Here is a 24522-nt window from a genome sequence, read left to right as displayed (position 1 = left end):
AACTAAAGCTGAGAAATTAAAACACACATATTTGTATAATTGTTTATATATCAAGAACCTTTCCAGAACTTCATTTCAGGTTGAGTTGGCCAAGGTCAGGGGTGTTTATTCCCTCATCTCCCTCTAAGAAAGGTTTTCATGAGTTGTCTGTGTTCCTATACCCAAGGCCACAGCTTCCTATTAAGATAGCCCTTTCCCCATGGCTCTCTTTCTCACTTTCCAGCTTCCTATAACTCCACTTTCCCCTCATGAATTCAGGCTAGATGTGATAAATTTACTTACTATTACTGGTTATTGCATTGTTCATAGTGGTCTCTTTACCCCTCCCCCCCCCACCTCCAGAAATTCTCTTTATTAAACTCTTTTCAAATTACCCTACTTGAGAATGCCTTGTTTCCTGTTGGTCCCCTGACTGATACAAATTAATGATATCTAAATCTCTATAGTAATCTTTTAGAACGATTCAGATGATTTTGGCACTTTGCATTGCTTAGGAATTTTGGGAAGGGGTTATGAGTGCATTTTATATGTCCTTCCTCTGCCATTTATGTTTTAGGCAAAATGTTTAAACACTTTGACTTCTGAGAAAGAAGGGACAGACTTTTATACCTCCAGCTTCCTCCTAATATCTTCCTGAAAACTGGAGGGAAATTACAAACCTTTAAGCTGGAGATAGAAAAACTGGATATAGAGTTAAAAAGGGGATGGGATTAGGGGTTTATAACAGTTACCTCCAAGATGGCTCCAACAATCCTTGCCTCCTGTTTTGTTTTGTTTTGAGATTTATAAAAGATATTTATACACACACACACACACACACACACACCCATACAGACACACACACACACACACACACACACACACACATATTTATGAAGAATTGACTCACACATGATTATGGAAGCTGAGAAGTCTCATAATCTGCCATCTGCAGGCCAGAAATTTGAGAAAGCTGGTGGTGTAATTCCAGTCTAAGTCTATAGACCTAAGGACCAGGAGTCCTGGTCATAAAAGTCCCAGTTTGAGGGCAGGAGAAGACTCATGTCCCAGCTCACCAGTCGCTTGCCTCCTGTTATTTATCTTCTTGTGTGATCTCCTTAACTGAATTAGGGCTAGTTTCTGAGACCAGTAGAATACTATAGTGTATGACTTCCAAATCTATGTCACACAAGTTATGGCAGCCTTTCCCTATAATTCTGAATCCCTTGTTAGAAGTAAATAGCTGCAGTATTTTAAGGACTTTCAAGCATCCCCAGTGGAGAGGCCAATCAGGAGAACAAATAAAGGTTCCCACCAACAAACAAAACCAACTTGTAAGTCTATGAATGAGTCAACTTGGAAGCAGTTAAGTCATCAGAGACATAAATGCCTGCAGCCTGCAGATAATTGCATCTGACTACAATTAATGAGGAACTCTAAACTAAAATTGCTCAGTTAATCTGTTCCCAAATTCCTAACCCCCAGAAATTGTGAGAGGTAGTATGTATTGTTTTAAGTCACTTACCTTTGGGATAATTCATCACAAAAAGCAAAGAACTAAAATAAAGCTGAATAGAACAATGTATACTGACTTTCATTCCAGCTTATGGAAGTCAGGAGGACGGAATATGTGACCCCAAAACGTGCCACTTTGTCATGTGGTTTTGAACTGAAGGCAATTAAGACCCATTAGGCTCAGGAAAACCTTTTCTCTCTCTTAACTGCCTAAAAGAATTTAGATAGGCGATCTATAGCAGGAAGAGAACTATTACCTTAGATAAATTTTTTTATCAGAAAGAGTTATTTGCATGGGCAGGGCAAACATCTGTTTACCAAACATTTGCTTTTGTCATCTTCCTGTGAATTGTCTTCTTTCCCTTTGAAGCCCCAGACTCCTACTCCCTTGTCCAAGGAGCTCAGGAAGGAATATAAAACCTCAATTGCCTATGAGTCTCATATTTTTATGGGGCTCCAGTACATATGAAATTTGTTTTGTTCTTGTTAATATGTCTTATATCAATGTAATTATTAGACCAGCCAAAGATGCTAGAAGGGAAAAAGGGAAAAGTCTTCCACCCCTACAGGAGCTATAAATTATAGAACAAGAAGGGGAAAATTTCAAAGGGCTGTGACATCCAGGAGGTTTATTAGAATAAAATTCAAAAAATTAATTTGACTTTATTCTGTGTGACAAATATTTGGATTTCACAGTGTCTAGAAAATTTTAAATGGGTGGGCCCACGTTTCCAGGCAAGTCTAGAGTCGTTGAGTCCTTGCAACATAAAAGACTGAAGCATAAATACAATTTTCCTGAGTGATGCGAACAAGTGATTTGCCTCAAATGGGTCTTTAGTAGGTAAGAGTTCAACCATGGGGGAAGAGAAGAGAGAGGAGATCGGGGCCAATAGAAAATGGGAGTGAAGTCTTTGAATTGGAATTGTGTGTGTGTGTGTGTGTGTGTGTGTGTGTGTGTGTGTATGTGTGTGTAGTGCAGTCAAAAAAGGCATACATGGAAGATATTATGAGGTTGACTCTTGCCCTCAGGTGTTACATCCATAATGTGTGTATCTGTTCTTGTGCAAGCACCATTTTCAAGTCATGTTTAACACATAGATCCTTGTTTCTTACTTTTCTGCAGTTATATGTTGTTTTTTTAAGAAAATAATTGATTTTTTATAGTTTTTTTAAATGCATATATTTGAATCAACATTATGTGCTTACAAACACATTAGTCTTCATCTATCTCTTGAGGGTTTTCTGGGATAGTTCCAATTAAAAATATTCCATCATGTTGTTATATCATATGTTAGACCAATGTGTCTTGATTTTTTGTTTTAGAAAAAAAGTCACTGCAGATCATTTCTTACTATGCTGAGAAGCTTAAACAGAAAAAGAACAATGTATGAAAATAGGAGAGATGTGAGCAGAAGCAGCCAACTGGCATCCATGTTTGGGGCTCACATGCAAATCAAGTTATTCTTTGCTTTCCAACACTTCCCAAATTCCTTTAAAACCATATTTGAAGCTGGATAGCAACTCTATATGAAGACATCAGTGATATAAATACGGACAGCATTGTGTTGGGTAGAGCAATGCCAGGAATTGACAGGACCAGCAGATAAAACCAAAGCAATTAAGTTTCCATAAACACTTGACTTGGATTGAATCAACAGTCTTCTTTATAAATAACAGTGTAGGAAGACATAAATGACAAATCATACATTCCCAATATATAAACCATGCTGGTTTGATGAAGAAGCAGAATTCTTTTCCAGCTTTCTTTTTACAATGTGGGAGAAAAAAAAAGTGGCTCAGTAATTTGTGAGTTTTACTTCTGAAATCATCCAAAATTTTCTGTCTGCAAAATATTAAAAGATTTATAGATGAGCTCTGGTGTGCTTCCAGCTTAATACAATCTCCCATTGACAACAACAAAAGTATTTGTATGGCTACAGTGAGCGATTTTTGAATGGTTAGTCCTCCTTCCCTACAGACTGTTTCCCAGGGATTCATTATGAACTCTTTGGCAAGACTGGAAAATTTAGTCTCAAAGAGCCTCCAATCTCTGTTATTTTTATTTCATATTCCTTTGCCTCGGCACATAATACAAAATAACTCATGACTATACACTTTTTATCTTACTTTGTCCCCTGAAATATTCCACAAACCTTTCTCAGGAAAGATCTGAGGAAAACTTTATTATTAAGTAATAATGTCTTCTTTCTTCCAGGGAACAAAGCAAATTCCACAGTGGGGGAGGTGGGGGGAAGAAAAAAGAAAAAGATCCTATAATAGGAAAAGATAGGATAAAATTGGCAGAGAGGGAAAGTTAGGACCTGAGGTCCCTGGGAGGAAAAAGATATATTTTGAAACAATTATGGGAATGTCTGACCACAGCAAACTACCCCCCCCCCCCACCAAGGCCTAAGGTCCCTCTTAAGAATGTAACAGACACCACCTACTCCCCCTCAGGTTTCTCTCAGGAATTAACAAAAGACCTGACTAAAAGTAAGTAGACCATAAAATCTATGACTCACAAGGAAAGGCATGGCCATAGACAACCCCTCATACAATGGAAACGAGCCAATCAGGAATGGACAACCCAGCAAGAGTTGTCCAGCCATGAAGGGTAGAACCTGAGAATAAACAAGGGGGAAGGGAAAGAGGAGCTGACAAGAACCTTATAAAACAAAGACCCTTGCCTATAGTCCTTGGGCATTCACTTTCAAATATCTCTCTTGCTAAAGAGAACTTTCATATTATTCTTCTTTTCTGATCTTATACTCTAATAAAATTTTACCAGCTGCTCATTTTGTGTCTACTTCTCCATTCTTCAAAGCACGAGACAACGAATCCCAAGTATTGTGGTAAAAAAAAATCCCGCAACAATACCAGTATGTGATGTAGATAGAGATTTCAATAAAAATGGCCACACACTCATATTTTCAGAATTTTCAGATAACAAATTTTCAGAATAATATTTCAGAATAATTTTCAGAATAATAAAACAAATTTTCAGAATAATAAAACATCTGATTACACTAGTTTCATAGTGGTTTTTCTCCTCTCAAAGATTATTTCTGTCTGTGCCATCCTTCTTTGCTGTTAAAATCCTATTTATTCATCATCATCTAGCTAAGATAAAATCTGGAGTACTTAATATTTTACTATTTAGTATGTCGCATAATAAAATTTAGAACATCCAGACTTTTCAGTTAGTTGTTGCTACGTAACTTCTGGGCAAATTTCTAATAGAATGTTCCCATATTGCATGTGGATTTCCTGTTGGACAAGAAGATCCTGAGGAAAGCGGACTATTTATCTTTTCATTCCCAGAATGTCAAAGTGCCAGGCATTTATAGTGTAGCTGCCATAAATGCACTGAATATACTATTTGCAGGGACTAGACTGCAGACTTCATGAGATTGTGTGGTTTATGTTTGGTTATTCTATGTATCCTCAGTGTCTAAAAGAGGACATGATTCCTAGTAATGCCTCAATAAATATTTATTGAGTGATTGCATGTATGAATGTAATAAAGCTGATAAATTTCTTCCCTTATCTGGGCCATGGGGCTTCTTTCCATTTAAGTATCTGATTGTGGCTTTGTTATCTGATTGTGGCTCCACTGAATTATGCAGCTAATCTTTGCAACTCCTTCAACACGAGGAAGTTTAAGATGGGTGAGGTCCATTGATGACGTTGTCTGGATTCTAAACTAGAAATGCCTCCACAATCATGATTTGCAATCTTCACGGTCTTTAACTTGTTCTGATTATTATACACTCACCCTTTGTCTGCTGTAAATTCTCGGATCTCTTGTAAGCATTTTCTTTGCACTGACTTCCTCATAGAGCAAATCTTCCCTGCAGAGTATTGTTTAAAGCAAGGGCACACCATGTAGCCAAATATCCAGTTCTCATCAGGACACTGAATTTTACAAACTGTACAAACTTGGGTAAGTTATATAATGTCTTTAAGTGTCAGTTTACTTATTTGAAAAGTGAGGTTAATGACAAATGAGTACCTAATTGGATTGTCATGATGTTAAATAAGAGATTATATGCAGTCTTATCTTAACACTATCCGTTATAATCCAGAAGGAAATGCTTATTATTTCCATGCTTTTAATAAGGGGATTAATATACTTAGACATACCATACCAATATAAGGTAATATTACTAATTCAGATCATTCTCATAAACTTCTTGTGGCAGTGCACAAAGACACTATTTTTCATGGAGGGCCAATTACCATCTAGTTACATAGATCTTAAAGAATGAAGGTAGATATCTCGTATTTCAGAAACTATATGACACTGTTGCGAAAATAACCAGGCAGTCATATTCAAAAGGCAGTGGCCTCTGTCTCTTTTGTAATTGAAGGTAGGCTAGTTTCAAATTTTACCAAGGGGAGTAACCAGGCATTTCATGGGTTGCCATAACTCAGGTAAGTATATACCTGAATCTGTTTGTGTTTTCCATTATATGACTTGAATTACTTTGGTTCATATCTATACTTGTACCTATGGTTCTTTGTCTTAATTACTACAGCATTATAATAAATCTTGATATCTGATAGTATAAGTCTTCCAGCTTTGGGATGTTTTCATCAGTGTTGAATCAAGTTTATACAAGAAAATAGCTTAATGACTCATGATTTGGGGATGATTGAAATTTCTTAAATAGGATCTCTCTTTTCCTCTCTCTCTTTTTTTCACTCACACATGCATAGACACACATTAACCATAAAGAGAAAAAATAAACGACATATTTAAATTAAGACCTTTTGTTTAACAAAAGATACCATTAATACTTCAAAAAATAATCCACAGACTAAGAGAAGATATTAGCAACACATACATTTGACAATTACTTCATATATAGGCTGCTTTTAGTCAAACAGGCTTGAGCAATGGAATGTAGAAAGGGCCATAGTGACCAACTGGCTGAATACAAACAGGTCCATCAGGTGACCCATTTCAAAATATCCGTAGGCCCTAACTAACCAATGGGCTACTTACATCTAGGCACAAATAGCAATAAAGGGAAGATTCCATTAGTTTCCCTACTTCCTCATCTTCCCCTTTATTTTTTTTATTTTTTATTTATTTTTTAATTTATTTTATTTTATTTTTTGAGATAGAGACAGAGCACTAGTGGGGGAGGATCAGAGAGAAAGGGATACACAGAATCCGAAGCAGGATCCAGGCTCCGAGCTGTCTGCACAAAGCCTGAGTGGGGGCTCGAATTTAGACTGTGAGATCAGGACCTGAATCAAAGTCTCAGGCTCAACCGTTGGAGTCACCCAGGCACACCACTCATCTTCCCCCTTTAAAAATAGTCCCCTCCCACTATCTCCTTGAAAACAGTCTCTTCTCCACTGTCCTGCCTGCTGCTTCTTTGTGGTGTGTTCCATAAACTATCTCCTTTGTTCTGCCTTGAGTGAATTCTTTAACCTCCAACGCCATTGGCTTCCACCCGCACATCACCCCACATCTGGGGTCCCCATCTAATTAAGAGATACCCCATTTAAACACCATGTTCTTGTTTATATCAAGAACATAGAATTCCTACAAATCAATAATAATAATAATAATAATCATGACAGCCAACCTAATTATAACAGCAGGCAAAAGCTTTGACAGAGACTTTATGAAAGACGGTATCAAAGTGCCTGATAAACATACAAAAATGTGTTCAATATCATTAGCAATTAGACAAATACAAATTTAAAACTGTGATAAATACTACTACAAAACATAATAGATCATTTAAAAAAAAAACTGAGACTACCAAGTATGAGTGAGGATGTAAAGTTGATGGAAGTATAAAAGTATTAACTTCTAGAACTCCTTTGGAAAATTCTTTGATAGTACGTACTAAAAGAAAACATATGTATACCATATAACCCAATAATTTCATTCTTGGGTATATATCTGCCTCCCAAAAAGTGAATACTAATATGCACCAAAAGACCCATGGACAAAATGTTTATATAAGTTTTATTCATAATAGATTTAAACTGAAAATACATGAAACGTTCATTAATAATAGAATGGATAAATAAATTATATTGTCTGCATACAGTACAATACTACACAGCTATTAACAAAAATAAGCTTTGCATGCAACATGAATCAGTCTCATAGACCTATTAAGGGGAAGAGGTTAAATACTAAAAATATATATTCTACCTATATGAATTTTCAAACTAATAAAATTAACCCACAGCTCTGGGAATCAGAACGTTTTTTACTCTTGGGACTTACTGACTGAAAGGGGGAATAAAGGATGCTCTAGATCCAATAATGCTAGAACTACTATACTTATTGATTTGGGTTGTGGTTACACAGGTATGTACATATTTACAAATTTATCAGTCTGTATACTTAAAATTTATGTACTTTACAAAATGTAATTTTTACCTTAGTAATTTTTTTTAATTGACAAATTCACAGAGGCAAAGAAAAAAAGATTGATGATATGTTCCTTTACAGAGCTTATTCTCCCTACGTCTTGGGTTCAGGAAAGGAAGGGCTTCTTTGTGTAAATGCTTTCTGGGAAAGGCAGGGTCTAGCCAAGTTAATATGTGAGAATATATTCCCAAGGGCTTGCTAGAGGGCAGTAATCAATTCTCAGCCTTTTCCTTCTACTAAATATTAACTTGCAAATATCCACATTCTGCTCATTTTCTGCTAGGAAAACTTAAATATAAGAAAAATAATTTAAATAATCAGTATATCAATTTTCTGGTGTTATTATCTAAAAATATTTTAAGAGTTTTGGCTTAAAATTATCTATTGCATATAAAATAATTGTGTTAAGTAGGTTTTGATACTGAAATCAGTGAGGTAATATTTCTGCAGCTTCCATAATAGTTCTGTTCAGAAAAGGTGCACTTCCTTGGGTATGTGTAACTATAATTCCTTGGTTAATATGACCTACTTGGTCCTGAGGTTTGCAGCTATCCAGGCAATGGGGAATCACTTAGACCATTCTGGAGTTTAGCACTGATCCAGGCCTAGCCATCAATCTGACCTAATTCTCTAGTGAATATGCCTCAGTCTGGGTCCCCAGACCCTCTCACCCTGGACTCACTTATTTCTCCACCCCTACAACCGCTACTCGACCTTTGAGTCATGCTCTCCAATTCTAACCTCTATGTCTTCACCTTTGTGTGGGATAACTTTTGCAGGATTCCCTGTTTGCCCAAATCTCTGCCTATTGTCTGCTGTTTCCAACCCTTTAGACTGACCCTTGAACTCTATCTCTGAGGTCTAACCCAGGCCCCAAAATCTGTACTTCATAATAATTCTTGGCTAACAGATATAGTTTCATAATTACCTGGATTCAATCCTTATTAAAAAATGCTTAATATATTACCAATGTCTGATTATTAACCTTTACCTTCATGTTTTGATTCAGTTGCTCCAAGTGCATATTTGACTCTTCAATAAACAAAGGTATCCTCCTTTTTTCCTTGTAGCCTCTGTTCTCTGAAGAATTGAGTGTGCACATTTTACCTATTCATAAATCTCAAGCCAAAACTTGGAGTCCAGGATCTGAGGGTTCTATTTTAGCATTACTCTCCAGTTTAGTTGTCCTTAACTTTGAGTTTGCCCTTAATTTGCCCTTAACTATGCCAAGTAAACTTAGTCAGACAAAAAAGGACAAATACCACATTATTTCACTTTTAGGTCAAATCTAAAAAACAAACCCTAGAGTCATAGACACAGAGAACAGATAAGTGGTTTCCAGGAGGAAGGTGGTGAGGGGCAGGTTGGGAGGGTGAAATGAGTGAAAGGATTAATAAGTACAAATTTCCAGCTATAAAATAAATAATTCCTAGGGAATAAAGCATAGAGAATATACTTAATAATATTGTGTTAACTTGGTAAGATGACAGATGGTAACTAGACTTATTGTAGTGATCATTTTACAATGTATACAACTGTCAAATCACTATGTTGTACACTTGAAACCAATAAAATATTATATGTCAATTATACCTCAATAAGTAAATAAAAGATTTTCAACACAGAGCCACCAAGGAGCTGTAGCTAGTTGTTAATAAATTATACGCTAATGAAAAAAAACCAAAGCTCTTTGAAGGAGCCAAAAATGCTAAAATAACGAAAATCCCCATTGACACTAATTGTCCCGTGATCACTCTCAGGAGTCACAATAGTTATCTTGTGATTGCTTTCAATTCTTGCATGGGTTACAAATCCTGGCTTTAAATCATCACTACACAATATTGTATCAAATTCCTTATGCATCTTATATCATAGAACAATGATTTCTTCACCCATTTATGACAGAAGAAATATATTATATCTGTATGTAAAATATCCAGGTTGTATTTATACATTTACAATAATATGGGTAATGCTGTATGTTTTCAAAGGCCTTTTATCAGAATTAATTAGAAGCCATTTACAAAATATGATATGCTTTTAAACTTGGATTATGAAGCCCATTAAGCAGACTGCAGCATTCTGAAAAAAAAAAAAAGTAATTAAACTCTAAAGAACTGGTTGTGTTACATAGCCGTGATACGCCATCTGTATCTCTGGCATATTGGACTTCATTCTAAACAAAAGGAAGTTGATTTTAACAGAACTTGTGTATTTGCCAGCATCATAGATAATAGGAGAGCCTAGGATAAAATGCTAGTATTTTAACTCCAGGATCAGTATGAGTTTATTGTATCTCAGTATAGTGAATTGACAGATTATGCACGTGTGTGTGTGTGTGTGTGTGTGTGTGTGTGTGTGTATGTGTGTGTCTGCATGGGCATGTGTGTCTGAATTAGCCAATTTTTCACCTGTACAAAAATTAATTCATTTATTAAATATTTATTAAACACTATTATATATCAGGTACACTTAGAAATAAAATTAGATTTATGTCATCTTAAAAAAAATTCCAAAGATTTCAATTGATTTCAATTTTGAAGCACAAATCCAATGGTTACTCATGAAAAAAAACCCTAAAAATGGCTTGGTGCTTATGTTAAAATATACATAAGTAATAATAATAATAATAATAATAATAATAATAATAAACATATAAATTGAAATTCTGGGAAAAATAGGATACAATATTTTATACAAATTATTTGTTTACGAGGAAATCTAAGTACTAAATTTGTATATAAGGAAAAAAATACTTGAAAGACTAAATGTAAATGGCCTCAAAACAAACAAGTTGTTTGACTGGTGTGAATCAGATATTTTTTTTTAATTTCTTAAACCTTTTATAACAGTGTTTTTGTGGTATAATTAAGGTACGTCTTAGTGTGTACTCAAGAAAACATCATAGCAATTAAGATAATGAGCATACACACCACCACCCCAAAATTCTCCTCAGAAAATGCAACAACAGAAGTTATAGACAGCTTCATAATGGGGACCAACTGGAATAATAACACCTCAGTGTGGTGGGTACAAATATTAATGCATAAAATGTATATATATTAATGTATACATATATTAATGTATATATATCAACTTATTATACTGCAGAAACTCTTTTTATTTTATTTTTTCTTCAGTTAACTCAGGGGGAATATGTTTTACTGGATTTTTTAAAGATTATGTAAAAGATTATTTACAGAATTCCCCTCATATCATGTTTGGCAGTGGGTGGGGGAAGATTGAAAGCAATGGCCAATCATTATCATGTGTATAATTCTGCACAAATCATTTAACCTGTTCTTTGAAAGTTTTGTTTAAAATGAGAACTGTTAGCCTTTTCTGCTTTCAACCCAGCAGGACTGATTCAGAAATAAGTTTGGCAGATTATTAAAAGAAGGTGTTAACCAAATTTAATAACGTACATTTGCTAAATTTAATAACCTAGAGTCAACTACCTTATCAAACAGAAATAAAGGAAAGAGTATATTAGCTCTGATTTTCCTGATCATTCTCAGCAGAGTGATCATATACACAGAATATTTGTAAGTCATGCATATAAATTACCAGTATTATGATCACATCTCTTCTCTGTGGGTAATAGACAATTCAAATATAATCCTGTTGTGTTTTTATATCATTTCCCTGTTGCTACTGTAACAAATTATTATAAACTTAGTGTCTCGAGACAATGCAAATTTATTATCTTACAGTTCTAGATGTCAAAAGTCCAAATGGGTCTCACTGGACAGGCTAAATCAAGACTCAAGGAGGAAGCACCAGGGGAGAATCCATTTCCTTGCCTTTTCTTACTTCCAGAGAATGCCCACATTCTTTAGCTCATGGTCTCTTCTTTCTTCAAAGTTAGCAATGGGTGGGTCCAGTCTTTCTCATGATCCATCACTGACATTGATTCCCTCTTCCACATTTAGTACCCTTATGAGCTCACACGGATAGTCCAGGATAATCTCCTTACTTTAAAGTCAGCTGATTAGCAGTTTGGATTCCATCTGCTACCTTAATTCTCTTTTGTCATGTAATGTAACCTATTCAAAGGTTCAGGGGATTAAGACATGAAATCTACCATGCTTCAAATCACAGTTCTGTTCTCCTCTGTTGGTTCCACTGACTAACATATTCAATTTTGTTCTGATCCTACAGGACTCTTTTTGCAGAAAATGCAAATGTACTGCAGAAGTGGTTTGAAAAAAGCTTTATTATAACTCATTATTCTAGGAGTTGACAATAACCTAAATTTATGTTTTCTTTTCAGGGATGACAATGAAACACTTATTGTATTTGGCTGCCACTGCTGGTTTCCTGACTATTTTGAGTGTAAGAGTATGTGAGGATTATATGTTTCATAATTACTTTCCAGGAAAGGATAAGAGCTCCTCCTGTAGAACTCATTTCATTATAGACATTGTTGTGTGGATGCTATGCCCTTTACTCACCTCTGTCTCACCATAGACTCTAGCATGCAAGTACCACTCTTAATTTCATATTGCAGGGAAAAGAACCAAAGCATAGGAAGGTAAAGTCATGTGGCCAATGTCAGAATACTGTCAAGTGGCAGAGCTTGAAAGTAAACCTAACCAGTTTAGCTCCATGGGCTCATGCCAATTTCATTTACAGCCCCTCTGGATGATTAAAAAAGCTGAGAATGTAGAGCATATAGCCAATCCATGCATTTTCTATGACTAAATGGGAAAAAAATTGTTTGGATTTTGTTTAACCCAGAAAAAATAAGTATTTCCATATCCCAATTGAACTATTTGATTTGTGACTATAACAAGCATTAAATATATCAAAATTAAATATAAAATGAAAGGTGTGAACAGCAAGAAGAGAAGTGTGAGGAACTGTAAGCAATGGAGTCAATATATGAGGTCTGCATCCTACTACTTATTAAAGGCAATAACTTCAATATTACAAAATAAAAACAAAACATTCAATGGTATAAGGTATAGGGCCTTAGGATTTTATGATCACCCAATAATATGTATCTCTATATAGCCTCAATGATATTTCAAAAATTACATTTTTTAACATATCCAAAATATTTTTATGATGAGCACACATATGAGTGATTTCTATGATTTCATGGGCTAGCTCAGAGAAGTCAAGATTGGAAGGCATCTAATTTTATAAATGAAAAAAATCTATATACATCAGACTATTGGGGTGCTGATTTGGGTCTTATTATTCACACCTCTTCCACTAAGAGAAACCAGGTAGACCTCTTGTCTAATACTCAATAATGCTCTAGTAAGTTGGAAGTAGAGTCTTAAAGAAGAGTTCTCCTTCCTTCTCTTTGATTATCTTCCCATTTTACTTCCACAGTATGAAGGGGGGATATTCACATTTCAAAGTAAGGAAAACCTAAACATAGCCTCCATCAGAGAGAAAGAAGAAAGGCAGCAAGAACGCTACCTTTGCCTTTAAAGCATAGTCTGGGTTGGTTTAGTCTAGGTCACTAGGTCATTTAGCTCACGTTCTAGGAGACTGCCTGGCTCAGGCTGCCATGTGAAAGAAGGAATCAGTATCAAAGTTAAAAGCCCAGATCAAAAAGCAGGTAAGTAGAACCCTTTCCCGTCAAGGCAACCAGAGCCTAGTCCATTTACTGACCAACAATACAAAGGAAAAATATGAAAGGGTTGAAGGCATTGATAAAACAACATGTATACATTCTATAGAAAGATAATTATTGGAATATTTGCATGTAATTTTACAGAAAATTTGCTCAGAAAACTAAGGCAAAATTAAAAAATTAAGAATTTTTAAAAGTTTATTTATTTATATTGACAGAAAGAGAGAGAGAGCAGGGAAGGGACACAGAGAGAGGGAGAGACAGAATCCCAAGCAAGTTCCATTCAGAGAGTGAGGAGCCTGACTTGGGGCTCAAACTCACAAACTGTGAGATCATGACCTGAGTCAAAATCAAGACTAGGATGCTTAATGGACTGAGCAACCCAGGTGTTCCAAGGCTTAAGAATTTTAAATGAAAAAAAAAACCATAAAACAAATTAAGCCCCAAACACAAATTCATTACATAAAATTTAAACATTAAGCCTAGTTGAAGTAAAAAACAAACTGTTCCTCTTTGTCCAATGAAAATAAACAGTATGATATATTCCCTTTTTAGACTCCAAGTAGAGACCAAATAGACTACCAGGCTTGAATCTTATTTTAAACTCCCCTTCAATGTTAGAGTTTACTGAGATAGTAGGCATCTACTTGGACAAAAATCACTTTTTACTGAGATATAGTTTTCTGTGAGAATCTAGTAGATGTTACACAAAAAGATCTTTGTAGGAAAAGATCTTTGTAGGAAAAGTACAGGAAATCGTGATCAGGTAATAAGGAGATCTGATCTTGTCTGAGGTAATTAGAGACTTCTCTTGGAATGAGGTGGTGGTAGACCTGAGATCTGAAGGGTTCATTGTCATCACCTAGTAGAGCAAGCCAAAAGAGGATACTAACAAAGTGACAGGCTTGGACTAATACTCTGAGGCAGAACAGAAACTGGCACATTACAATAATTAAAAGAAAATCACTGAGACAAAAGCAGATAAAAGTAGGGGAGCATGTCTTAAGTAGAGGCTGAGAAGTCAGCAAGATCTTCATAGACCTTATAAAAGATTTAGTTTTTCTTTCTAAGAAATTGTTGAAAGACTTAACAGGAAAGAGACCCATTGTGTCAGTGTTGTGAAATATTTACTCTGGTAGATTCCTGCAGAATGGATTGTGGAAGACTGGATAGAGGGGTTGGAAGGAGAGTGTAGGGGGGGTTGGTATGTATTTGAAGGCTGGGAGGCCAGTAGGAGGTCAGGCTATAGCCATAGTCAGTCCAGGTGAGGAAAGAGAAATCTGAGAGGTAGGAGAAAAAATGAAGAGAATGTGTTGTCCCTTACATGGAGAGAAAGACTATTTCTATACTGAGAGCTTAGTCAGAGGAGTTAGCAGCCAATAGATCGAGTAGAATGAAGACATTACAAGAATATTGAACTTACAAATTAAGCTTGTTGTGACCTTAATAGGAGCTGTTTCAAAACAAAATATCTCAACTTCAGAACTACTGGCATTTTGTATGGAATAATTTTTTGTCAGGGGAGTCTGTCCTGAAACTTTCAGGATGTTTAGCAAAATCACTGACTTGTATCGACAAAATGGCAGAGTAGTCGCCCCAACCCAGTCATTGACAACCAGAAATTTCTCCAGACATTGTTTAATTCCAGGGAAAGGAAGAGGGGCTTGAGACGGGGTATATTACTCCTACTATAGAACTTTTGTTTTACTGGAATAAGTGGGGGAAGGGTGAATGCAGACTATATTACTGGAGGGGGGGAAATTACAGACAGCCAGTATGGGCAACATTTTCAGAAATTGTGATAGGGAAGGAAAGTAGAAAGTACAGTGATTGAGTGGGGAAGTGGAATAAATGCTAAGTTTTGTTTGTTTAAGTTACCAGCAACATGATTATGAGTAAATGCCAGTGGGAAGGACCAAGACAAAAGAATGGTAGAAGATATACTGGAAAGATAATGAGTAATGTAAAATTTGGGAAAATGTGGAAGAGAATGGGGTAAATAACACTGGGGACAAAGCTTTTGAAAGAATGACTTTTTTTTTCATTTTTTGAGGAACTGTTATACTATTTTCCATAATGGCTCTACCATTTTACATTTCCACCAACAGTGTATCAGGATTCCATTTTCTCCACATCCTTGCAACATTTGAAATCTTGTTTTTTAACAATAGTGCACCTAATAGCTGAGGTGATATCTTATTGTGGTTTTCACCTTTATTTCCCTGATGATCAATGAGGTTAAGTACATTTTCATATACCCTGTTGACCATTTATATGTCTTTTTTGGAAAAATGTCTGTTTAGGTCCTTTGTGTATTTTTTTAATCAGGTTATTTGGTTTTTTTGTGTGTGTGTGGTTTTTTTTGTTTTGTTTTGTTTTGTTTTTTTGCTATTGGGTTATATGAGTTTTTATATATTTTGGATATTAACCCCTTATCAGGTATATAGCTTAAAATATTTTCTCCCATTCATTAAATTGTCTTTTCATTTTGTTGATTGTTAAGGAAACAATTCTTGCTGTGCAGAAGCTTTTTAGTTTGATATAATCCCACTTGTTTATTTTTACTTTTATTGTCTCTGCTTGCCAAGACAAATGTCAAGGAACTTTATACTTATGTTCTCTTCTAGGAGTTTTCTGATTTAAGGTCTTACATTTAAGTCTTTAATCCATTTTGAGTTGGTTTTTATCTATGGTATAAGGATCTAATTTCATTCTTTTGCATGTGGATATCCAGTTTTAAATTTGCCAGGAGGGTAAGTCTTAAGTTACATGTTTTTACAATATACACAAAATAATAACAATAGTTATAATAAAGGGGGCAGGAAGAATCTTTGAGAGGTGATTGTTATGTATGGTCTTTTGTTTTTTTGTTTGTTTGTTTGTTTATGGTCTTGATGGTTTCACAAGTGTATACTTGCCCAAACTCCTTGAATTGTATACATTAAACGTGTATAGCTTTCACATGTCAATTATACCTCAATAAAATAGTTTAAAAACAACAACAACAGCAAACAACAACACCAACAACAAAGTATGACCTGTTCAGTAGTACCACAAAAGGTAAGGGGGAAAGAATGAGAACAGATATAGGCAGATTTGTAGACTGGCCAAGAGAACCTAAAACAGCTATCATCAGATATTGTCTCTTTACTGAGGAAACTAGCACATATCACAATCTGCTGAGAGAAGTAAATGTTACTGAGGTAGAGTGCACAAGTTCTACAATAACATTGTGGAAAAAGACAAAGTGAGTTAACGAGGTAAATTAATAGAATTGATGAGAAAAATTAACGAGCAATTTGAGATTAGAAATCCTGATTTGGGATGACACCAATATCTGTCATTTTGTGGGATATTTTTCTGGCAATGCTCATCTGACTCCATGCAGGCAAAGAAATTTTTGGTCCCATCCAAAGTGGGGGTGTTGCTAAATAATGATGGGCAGGGAAAAGATTCGATATTTTAGCAAGAGAGTTGTTGAAATAAGAGTACATGAATAGAAAAGAAAGAAAATTCAAGAGTGGGGACATGGAGAAAATGATGAGCTAGAAGGCTAGAATATGTTGAAAAGAGTGATTGACCTTGGCAACTTGGAAGAGCAGGAACTGATGAGGCAGGGAAAAATTTGCCCAGGGGATTTGGGAGGTATGGCACTTGGCAGTGATTATGAGATATAGACTGTGATCATCATGGTGGAGACTAAAGACACTTGGAGGAACCATCTAAGAGAGGGAGGATTCAAGGGGCCTGAGATATCAGGTGGCTGGAGTCATCCATGTGAATGCGGCAGTCCTTGAGTTTACTGAAGAAATGGGTGGACAGGATGAATTTGTTTCAGGAGACCCAATTTCTGTGAATGAGAGGAAGTAATAGGGAAACTGTCATAGGAGAGTAAACGGTCAGTGATGAGAGGGTAGAGCAATATGTCATGAGTTTCAGTGGAGCAGAGTTCAGAGGAGCAAGGGAAGTTATGTCTTGGAAATGGTAAAGGGATTCTGGTGGGTTCCCCACCTTTCTGTAGTCTAGACTAGAGCTACCTGGAGTATAAAGGAAAATAGCATCACATGAATGTGTTTTTGAAAATGATGTTCACAGGGGACAGTCTCTAGAGGGGTCCTCCGGATTTCATATTTTTGCCTTTCCCCCATACCATTTTATGTTGGCATAAAGTAAATGACAATAACTACTCTATTTGAATAAGTAATGGTGTTGGATCTCATCCATTCAGAAACTCTGCTGATAGCCCTGTGGTAGCTGAGGAATAAATAGATACTACTCAAATTATACTACCTAGATTTTGCCACTTTTTTTAGTAAAAGGCATGAGTAAATGTGATACATAACATACACACGAATGAAGCTGCTTTTTATAGCAATTAATGCTAACCTAAAATATTTTTTTAATTTTTAAAACATGTTTATTCATTTATTTTGAGAGAGACAGTGTGTGAGTGGGGTAGTAGCAGAGAGAGAGGGAGAGAGAGGATCCCAAACAGGCTCCATGTGGTCAGCACAGAGCCAGACGTAGTCCTCGATTCCACAAACTGTGAGAGGATCATGACCCGAGCTTCAATCAAGAGCCAGATGCTTAATGGACTAAGCCACCCAGGTTCCCCAAATGCTAACACAAAATATTAAGGTCATTTAGTTTTCTTGTTAGTTGAAGGATAAAAGGTAAACAGCTTAAAAGAACAGTCAGGAATTCTAGATTGTAGCTGATTTGCATTCTACTTTATATGTACACATACAGATGTAAACATTAATGCTTTTTTCATTTGCATTAGATAAAAATATAGACTCTGAATTGGAGATAGTAGGGGCTTTGTATTCAATAATGAAACTCTTAGATTAGACACATCCTTAAGATTGTATTCAAGTGCAAGTGGTTTATTTGGGAAACAAGGAAAACACTTACAGTAAATGGGGTGGGGAAGGAGCCAAGGAAGGGAATCAAGATATCTTCCACTGTGATTCATATTGCCTGATAAAAAGTGCTTTAACATGGCCCAAAGTACCAATGATAAACTGGGGGGAAAAAAGAATCACAGAGCATTCAGTGCATTATGCTATAGACTTATAAAATGTCAGATGACATTCAGAAACCCACAGAAATAGCACAGGAGAAATGGAAATTAATCTCCTGAGCTATCGTAAATTTTAAAATGCTGTAGATCGTGATTTATTCAATATAAACCACAAATTCATACTGCTATAGGTCTGCCAGTGATATATAAGACGAATTGCACATGGAAGAAGCGACACTAATTAATAGCTTTCTGGTAACAGGCAAAACCAGCTCCAGTTCCATACAACACACTCCTCACTGAATTGGCAACTGTCCAAGAAGAAATCGTTACTGTACATAACAACCTCAGGAGAGGGGTAATTCCATCAGCCAGCAACATGCTGAAGATGGTAAGATTAATTAAATAGCAGCGACGATGATGTCAGTAGTAGTAATAGTGTTAACTGAGCTTTTACTTAACTTCTATTCACTTTCAATCTACTAAAAGTTTGGTCTTCCCAAAGAAAACTTTGACCTAGCAGCAAAAGAAACAGAGGCATGGAGAAGGTATGTAACTTTCCCCAAACCAGTGATTTTTTGTTTGGTTGGTTTTAAAGTTTATTTATTTATTTTGAGAGAGAGAGAGAGAGCGTGTGTGAGCAGAGCAGGGCAGAGAGAGAAGGGAGATAGAATCCCAATCAGGCTCCACACTGCCAGCATGGAGTGTGGGGCTCGAACTCACAAACCATGAGATCATGATCTGAGCCAAGATTGAGAGCCAGATGCTTAACCAACTGAGCTACCTGGATGCCCTCTCCCAAAATCACAGTTATTAAATGACAGAGCAACAATTCCAACTCAGACAGTCTAACTCCATTCATAATATACCCTGGGACAGTGCTTTATAAACTTGAGCGTGCTAAGAATTACTTGAACAACTTGGTAAAGCACAGATTCCTGGGCCCCACTGTCTGAGATCCCGATTTGGGGAAGTCTGGGGTAGAGACCACTACAAGCTCCCAGCTGAAGCTCATGCTGCCAGCTGGCATTGTCAGCATAGTGAGCTTTAAGTGAGAGAGGCATTTCATAACTGTCTTCACTGGGGAGCAGCCCAGAGGCTAGACACTCACCTGAGAAGCAAGATGCCCAGATTCTAAGTCAGGGGGTGCTGCCAGATAAACAAATATTGACAAATCTATTTCCCAGTTCCCTTGCACCTTAAAAGATAAGACAAATGGTCTTTCCACTATAAACCTGCTGTGTGAGCAGATTAAGTGCTATAAAACAAACAAATTCAGGGCAGTCTCAGATGTACCAGGTGATTAGGCTTGTATTCATTATCTCCCAGAAGTATCCCTCAGGTTTCTGGGCAACTTTATCCCAATTCCTTTAACCCTGGATGGACCAAAGGTACAAGAGTTAGAAATAGTGCAGGCTCTGGAGGGTGATTCTAAAGGACAGCTTTCTCATGAAAATGAAAAAGGGTGGAAAGTAAGTGAATAAAAAAATTATTTTGAAATTTATCTCTTGGTCATCTTAGAATCAAAAGTGTTATTCAAACAAAACAATAAAAATCAGTAGCTATCATAGTCAGTCTTGCATTGTGAGTGATGTAGCTGAAATATATATTGTGCTGACTGTTGACAGGCACTCTTTTAGAACCTTATTACATTAACTCATTTATTTATTTATTTACTTACTTACTTACTTATTTATTTATTTTAAGTTTATTTATTTTGTGAGAGAGAGGGAGAGAGAGAATCCCAGGCAGGCTCCACCTGTCAGCACTGAGCCCCACATGGGGCTCAATCTCACAAACCATGAGATCACGACCTGAGCCAAAAGCAAGAGTCAGACACTTAGCCACCATGCACCCCTACATTAATTCATTTAAATCAATAATTCTGTGATGTAGATTATATTATCATCTCCATTTTGCAGATGATGGATCTGAACCTCAGAGAAATTAGCTAACATCCAAAGTAATAAGTACTGGATAAGTCAGGATTCAGATGCAAATGGTCCAACTCCAGGCACCTGCTCTTAACTATTTGCCTCCCTTAGGACAAACAGGGTTCAAACTTCTTGGTTTCCAGGAAAGCAAACACAGTTAGGAGGTACTAAAGAAAAATTTTAGAGTAAATGGAAAATATAACTTCTGATTTCAGAAACTTTTTTTATTATGAATTAAAGGTAACTACAAAGGAAATAGAGCACAATGTAAGAATAAATATATTCCAGTGTTGAAGTGTAAAGGTATGAAAGATCAAGACAATAAATTAAGTGCACCAGTAAAACTGAATCATATTTTATTTTATTTTTTTAAAGTTTACTTATTTACTTTGAGAGAAGAGAGAGAGAGATGGGGAGGGGCAGACAGAGAAAGAGAATCCCAAGCAGACTCCATACTGCCAGCACAGAGCCCAATGCAGCACTTGAACTCATGAGATTCGAGGTCATGACCTGAGCCAAAATCTAGAATTGGACACTTAATGGACTGAGCCACCCAGTTGCCCCAAACTGAATCATATTTTAAAGGAAATATGGGAGTTGAATTGTTCCCATAAACAATACATAGGACATGGAAAGAAAGGAATTGATAGAGTTACAGCAGGGCTGAAGAGCTGGTCATAACTGCCAGGCAGAGGTTTTCCAAAAAGAAAAGTTTTCATACATAAGGTTAGAGGCTGATTAAATGGAATCAGGTATTAAGGACAGAATTCATAGCTTTGGTGCAATAACCATAAATACACACTTGTGATTTTAATCATGGATACATCACCCAAAAAAGAGTATCTTTTTTTTTCAAGTTTATTTATTTTGAGAAAGAGAGACAAAGAGAGAGAGAGCATGAATAGGAGAGAGGCAGAGGGAGAGGAAGAGAGAGAATTCCAAGCAGGTTCCGTGCTGTCAGCCTGACAAATGGCTTGAACCCATGAACTGTGAGATCATAACCTCAGCCAAAATCCAGAATCAGATACTTGACCAACTGAGCCACCCATGAGTCCCCCCTCCAAAAGGAATATCTTACCACCATTAATCAGAGGTAATATTCTAGAGAGATTCTGCAAAGAGGTCTGAACCACAGATAGTATGTAATGAATGTTTCAGATAGTTATACAAGATAAGCATACTCAGACGGAGATTAGCACACAGGATGTTTATTGGAGAACAATCTCCAGAATGACACCTACCTGTAGAGGTAGAGAGAGAAGCAGCATTGGGCATATAGAAAAGCTGAGTTGTGACATTGTCATGGCAGAGGTTTCAGCTAATTTTTCAGGAAGCTGTACAGCTAGGATGGCCCTTCTGAATTGTCCTAAATTGGAGGGAGGTGGCCTGTCATTTACAATTCCCACATCTACCAGTTGTTGGGTACAAACTACCTCCAGGAAGTGATTTTGCTCCTGGATGAGGACAATTTTTAGAAAGGACAGACAAGAGAGCTGTGAGTGGGCGGGACTCCTTGCAAGGAAATAAGTGCTTCTGTTTAGAAAGCAACCTGCTAGTGCATCACAACATGCACAACAAGCAACTAGTTGTAAATTATCCGGATGATTTCTAGTCCTAATCACTTGGTAGCCTGGTCATAGTAAGCAAGATTACTAGTGCATGCAATGATGATATTCCCACTGCCAGGAGATCCTGGGACTTAATGGGATGTGTTGTGTCATCTCTACTCCCTCAGTTAAAATGTATCCACCAGTAAAATACAACTTTTGTTGCGTGAAACAATCAAAGCCTACAGTTAGGTGTCATACAAAACTTATTCTGAAGAGTAAGTGAATGACCTATGTCTCAGTCTATATTACAAAACAAGGCCTACAACTTTTCTTGATAATGTGTTGCATGAAGATATTGATACAGTCTTTTAAGTGGATGTACACCCTGTGAGGATTAAAGAGTATTAGGGAGAATTTTGCCACAGAGTCCCGTAACTGGTGATATAGACTTCCTGCCTTTCAACTTACTTGGAGATACACCTGACAAAATTCTTCAACTCAGCACAGTTGACACACATTAAGAGTTAAGAACATACACTCTGAAGGTATAATAAGCTGGATCCTACTTTTTTTGGTTCCTTATTGGTTGTGTCATCCTGAGAAATTATGCAACATCTCTGTGCCTCATTTTCCCCATTTGCAAATGGGGATAATAATAGTACTTCTCTTGTGGAGATTCTGTGAGCCAAAAGAAGGGAATATACATACAGAATTGGTAACAGATCCTGGCATGTAGTATTAGCTACTATTTTTTATTATCATTTGTCATTTTAGATGGAGATGTGTGACACTGTACATAGCCATCATTTATTTACCGAGCACACAGTATAAGATTTGTCATATCATAATTGTATTGCATGAATTATTACATTAAAACTTTAGAACAAGCTATTAGGCATTGAGGGTCACATTTTATAGAGGAAGAAACATATTCAACGAGATTAAATAATGTTTCAGAGATAAAACTACTATCAAATAACAGAATGGAGGGGCGCCTGGGTGGCTCAGTCAGTTATTTGTCCAACTTCAGCTCAGGTTATGATTTCACAGTTCATGGGTTCGAGCCCCATTTCAGGTTCTGAGCTGTCAGCATAGGGCCTGCTTCAGATTCTGTGTCTCCCTCTCTCTCCCTGACCCTCCCCTTCTTGCATTCTCTGTCTCTCTCAAAAATAAATAAACTTAAAAAAAAAACAGAATGGAATTCTAACCCTGATCTGTTTTACAGAAAGCATTTACTTAAACTCTTTCATACTTCTGAGAGAGAAATGCTACATCTGAGCATTACTACCAAATTTTGATTTTGTAAATTCAAGGGCTAAAGTAGTAAGTTGAAAGTTTCGTCTTCCTCTTCTAACCAGAACATTTAATAATATTATTTAAATTGTTAGCTTATACAATTGAAGATATTGCTAACCTTGACTTTTTAGAAACAATAAACTAAAATATTATCATGGAAATACCAATAAGACCAAGCACTTCTACTTTACTCTTCCACTGTAGGACTGGAGTGAGGAAGCTGCACAAAATGCCAGAATGTTGTCAACACAGTGTGAATTAAGAGAGAGCAGCGCACCTAGGAGGCGAATTACAAGTAGGTATATGTCTACATGACTCACCTTGGTACTCAGAAGTCTTCGGTGATTGTTAAATAACCTGGCAAGGGTAAGTTAAGTCTTTTGGTATATTATATGGGCCCCATAAATGGCAGTAGATTGTGGCCCACTACACTTTTATTATTATCAATTTTTAAACTTGGATATTTCAGAATTTCAAATTCCAGATTCTGATCATCAGAAACAAGAATCAAAACTCTTAACATTATAGAATAGTTGAGTAATACAGTGATAACTGGATGGAGAGCTGGATAGCTGGAAGTTGTCTATTCTATGTAGTTATTTCAGCTACACACAACAATGCATTAGGGATATCTTTGGCTTTGAAATACTAATACAGATGATAGGTGAGTTATATTCAAGTCTACTGGGCTGTACATGTGAACAAATTTAGGTGCTCAAAAATGAGTCCATCTCAGGACATAAATGTTAGGTGGATCATTGCTTGTTTCCAGAAAAGCCATTAATACTTCCTACACAAGTAGACATTATTAACATTTTTGAGATACTTGCTTGTTACAAAATATTTCAAAGATACTAATGAAACTTCCATATTTACAGGTTATTGGGCATCTTTGCCCAATATTGTTGACCTGTGAATTAGCAATATGAGTCTCAGAGAAAGGTAGATAATTCCTGAATACCATGTTTGGTCAAGAACCCACATCACCAGTGGATGGCTAAATGAGCAAATGTTTGTTTCAGGGTCCTTGCATAATGAATACCTGTGGGTAGCTGTTTGCAAGTCACAGGCCCTGTTACAACACACAGGCTGCTTGGATTGGTTTCACCCTTCTCCATCAGCTTGGAGACTGAAATGTCGAGCTGATTTCCAAGCTTGCACATCATCTCCTACTGTCGACTTCTCACCAAACCTAAGTACCACAAATTCACTCATCAGTGGGAAAGATGATT

At 36.4% G+C, this 24522-nt stretch overlaps 2 protein-coding genes across 4 annotated transcripts in view; one reads left to right on the top strand and one right to left on the bottom strand.

Moving 5' to 3' along the window:
• Positions 1-24522, bottom strand: part of CB2H6orf141 (chromosome B2 C6orf141 homolog) — a 368368-nt gene that overhangs the window by 12053 nt on the left and 331793 nt on the right. The gene's annotated exons all lie outside the window — the stretch shown is intronic.
• The window catches only part of CRISP1 (cysteine rich secretory protein 1), a 31030-nt gene continuing 11877 nt past the window's right edge, over positions 5370-24522 (top strand). Inside the window, exons 1-4 of one of the 2 annotated variants that reach the window (XM_047858863.1) lie at positions 5370-5437; positions 12171-12232; positions 18773-18901; positions 23495-23585. In XM_047858863.1, coding sequence (XP_047714819.1) covers positions 12173-12232; positions 18773-18901; positions 23495-23585 — 280 coding nt within the window. In that variant the 5' untranslated portion in view covers positions 5370-5437; positions 12171-12172. Of the gene's footprint in view, positions 5438-12170; positions 12239-18772; positions 18902-23494; positions 23586-24522 lie in introns of both variants that reach the window. The other variant, XM_047858862.1, reaches the window with a different exon arrangement.

The sequence above is a fragment of the Prionailurus viverrinus genome, chromosome B2, assembly GCF_022837055.1.
Source record: "Prionailurus viverrinus isolate Anna chromosome B2, UM_Priviv_1.0, whole genome shotgun sequence".
Taxonomy (NCBI): Eukaryota; Metazoa; Chordata; class Mammalia; order Carnivora; family Felidae; genus Prionailurus; species Prionailurus viverrinus.
The sequence above is the reverse complement of the archived record's forward strand: the minus strand, read 5'-3'. Positions and strand labels throughout refer to the sequence as shown.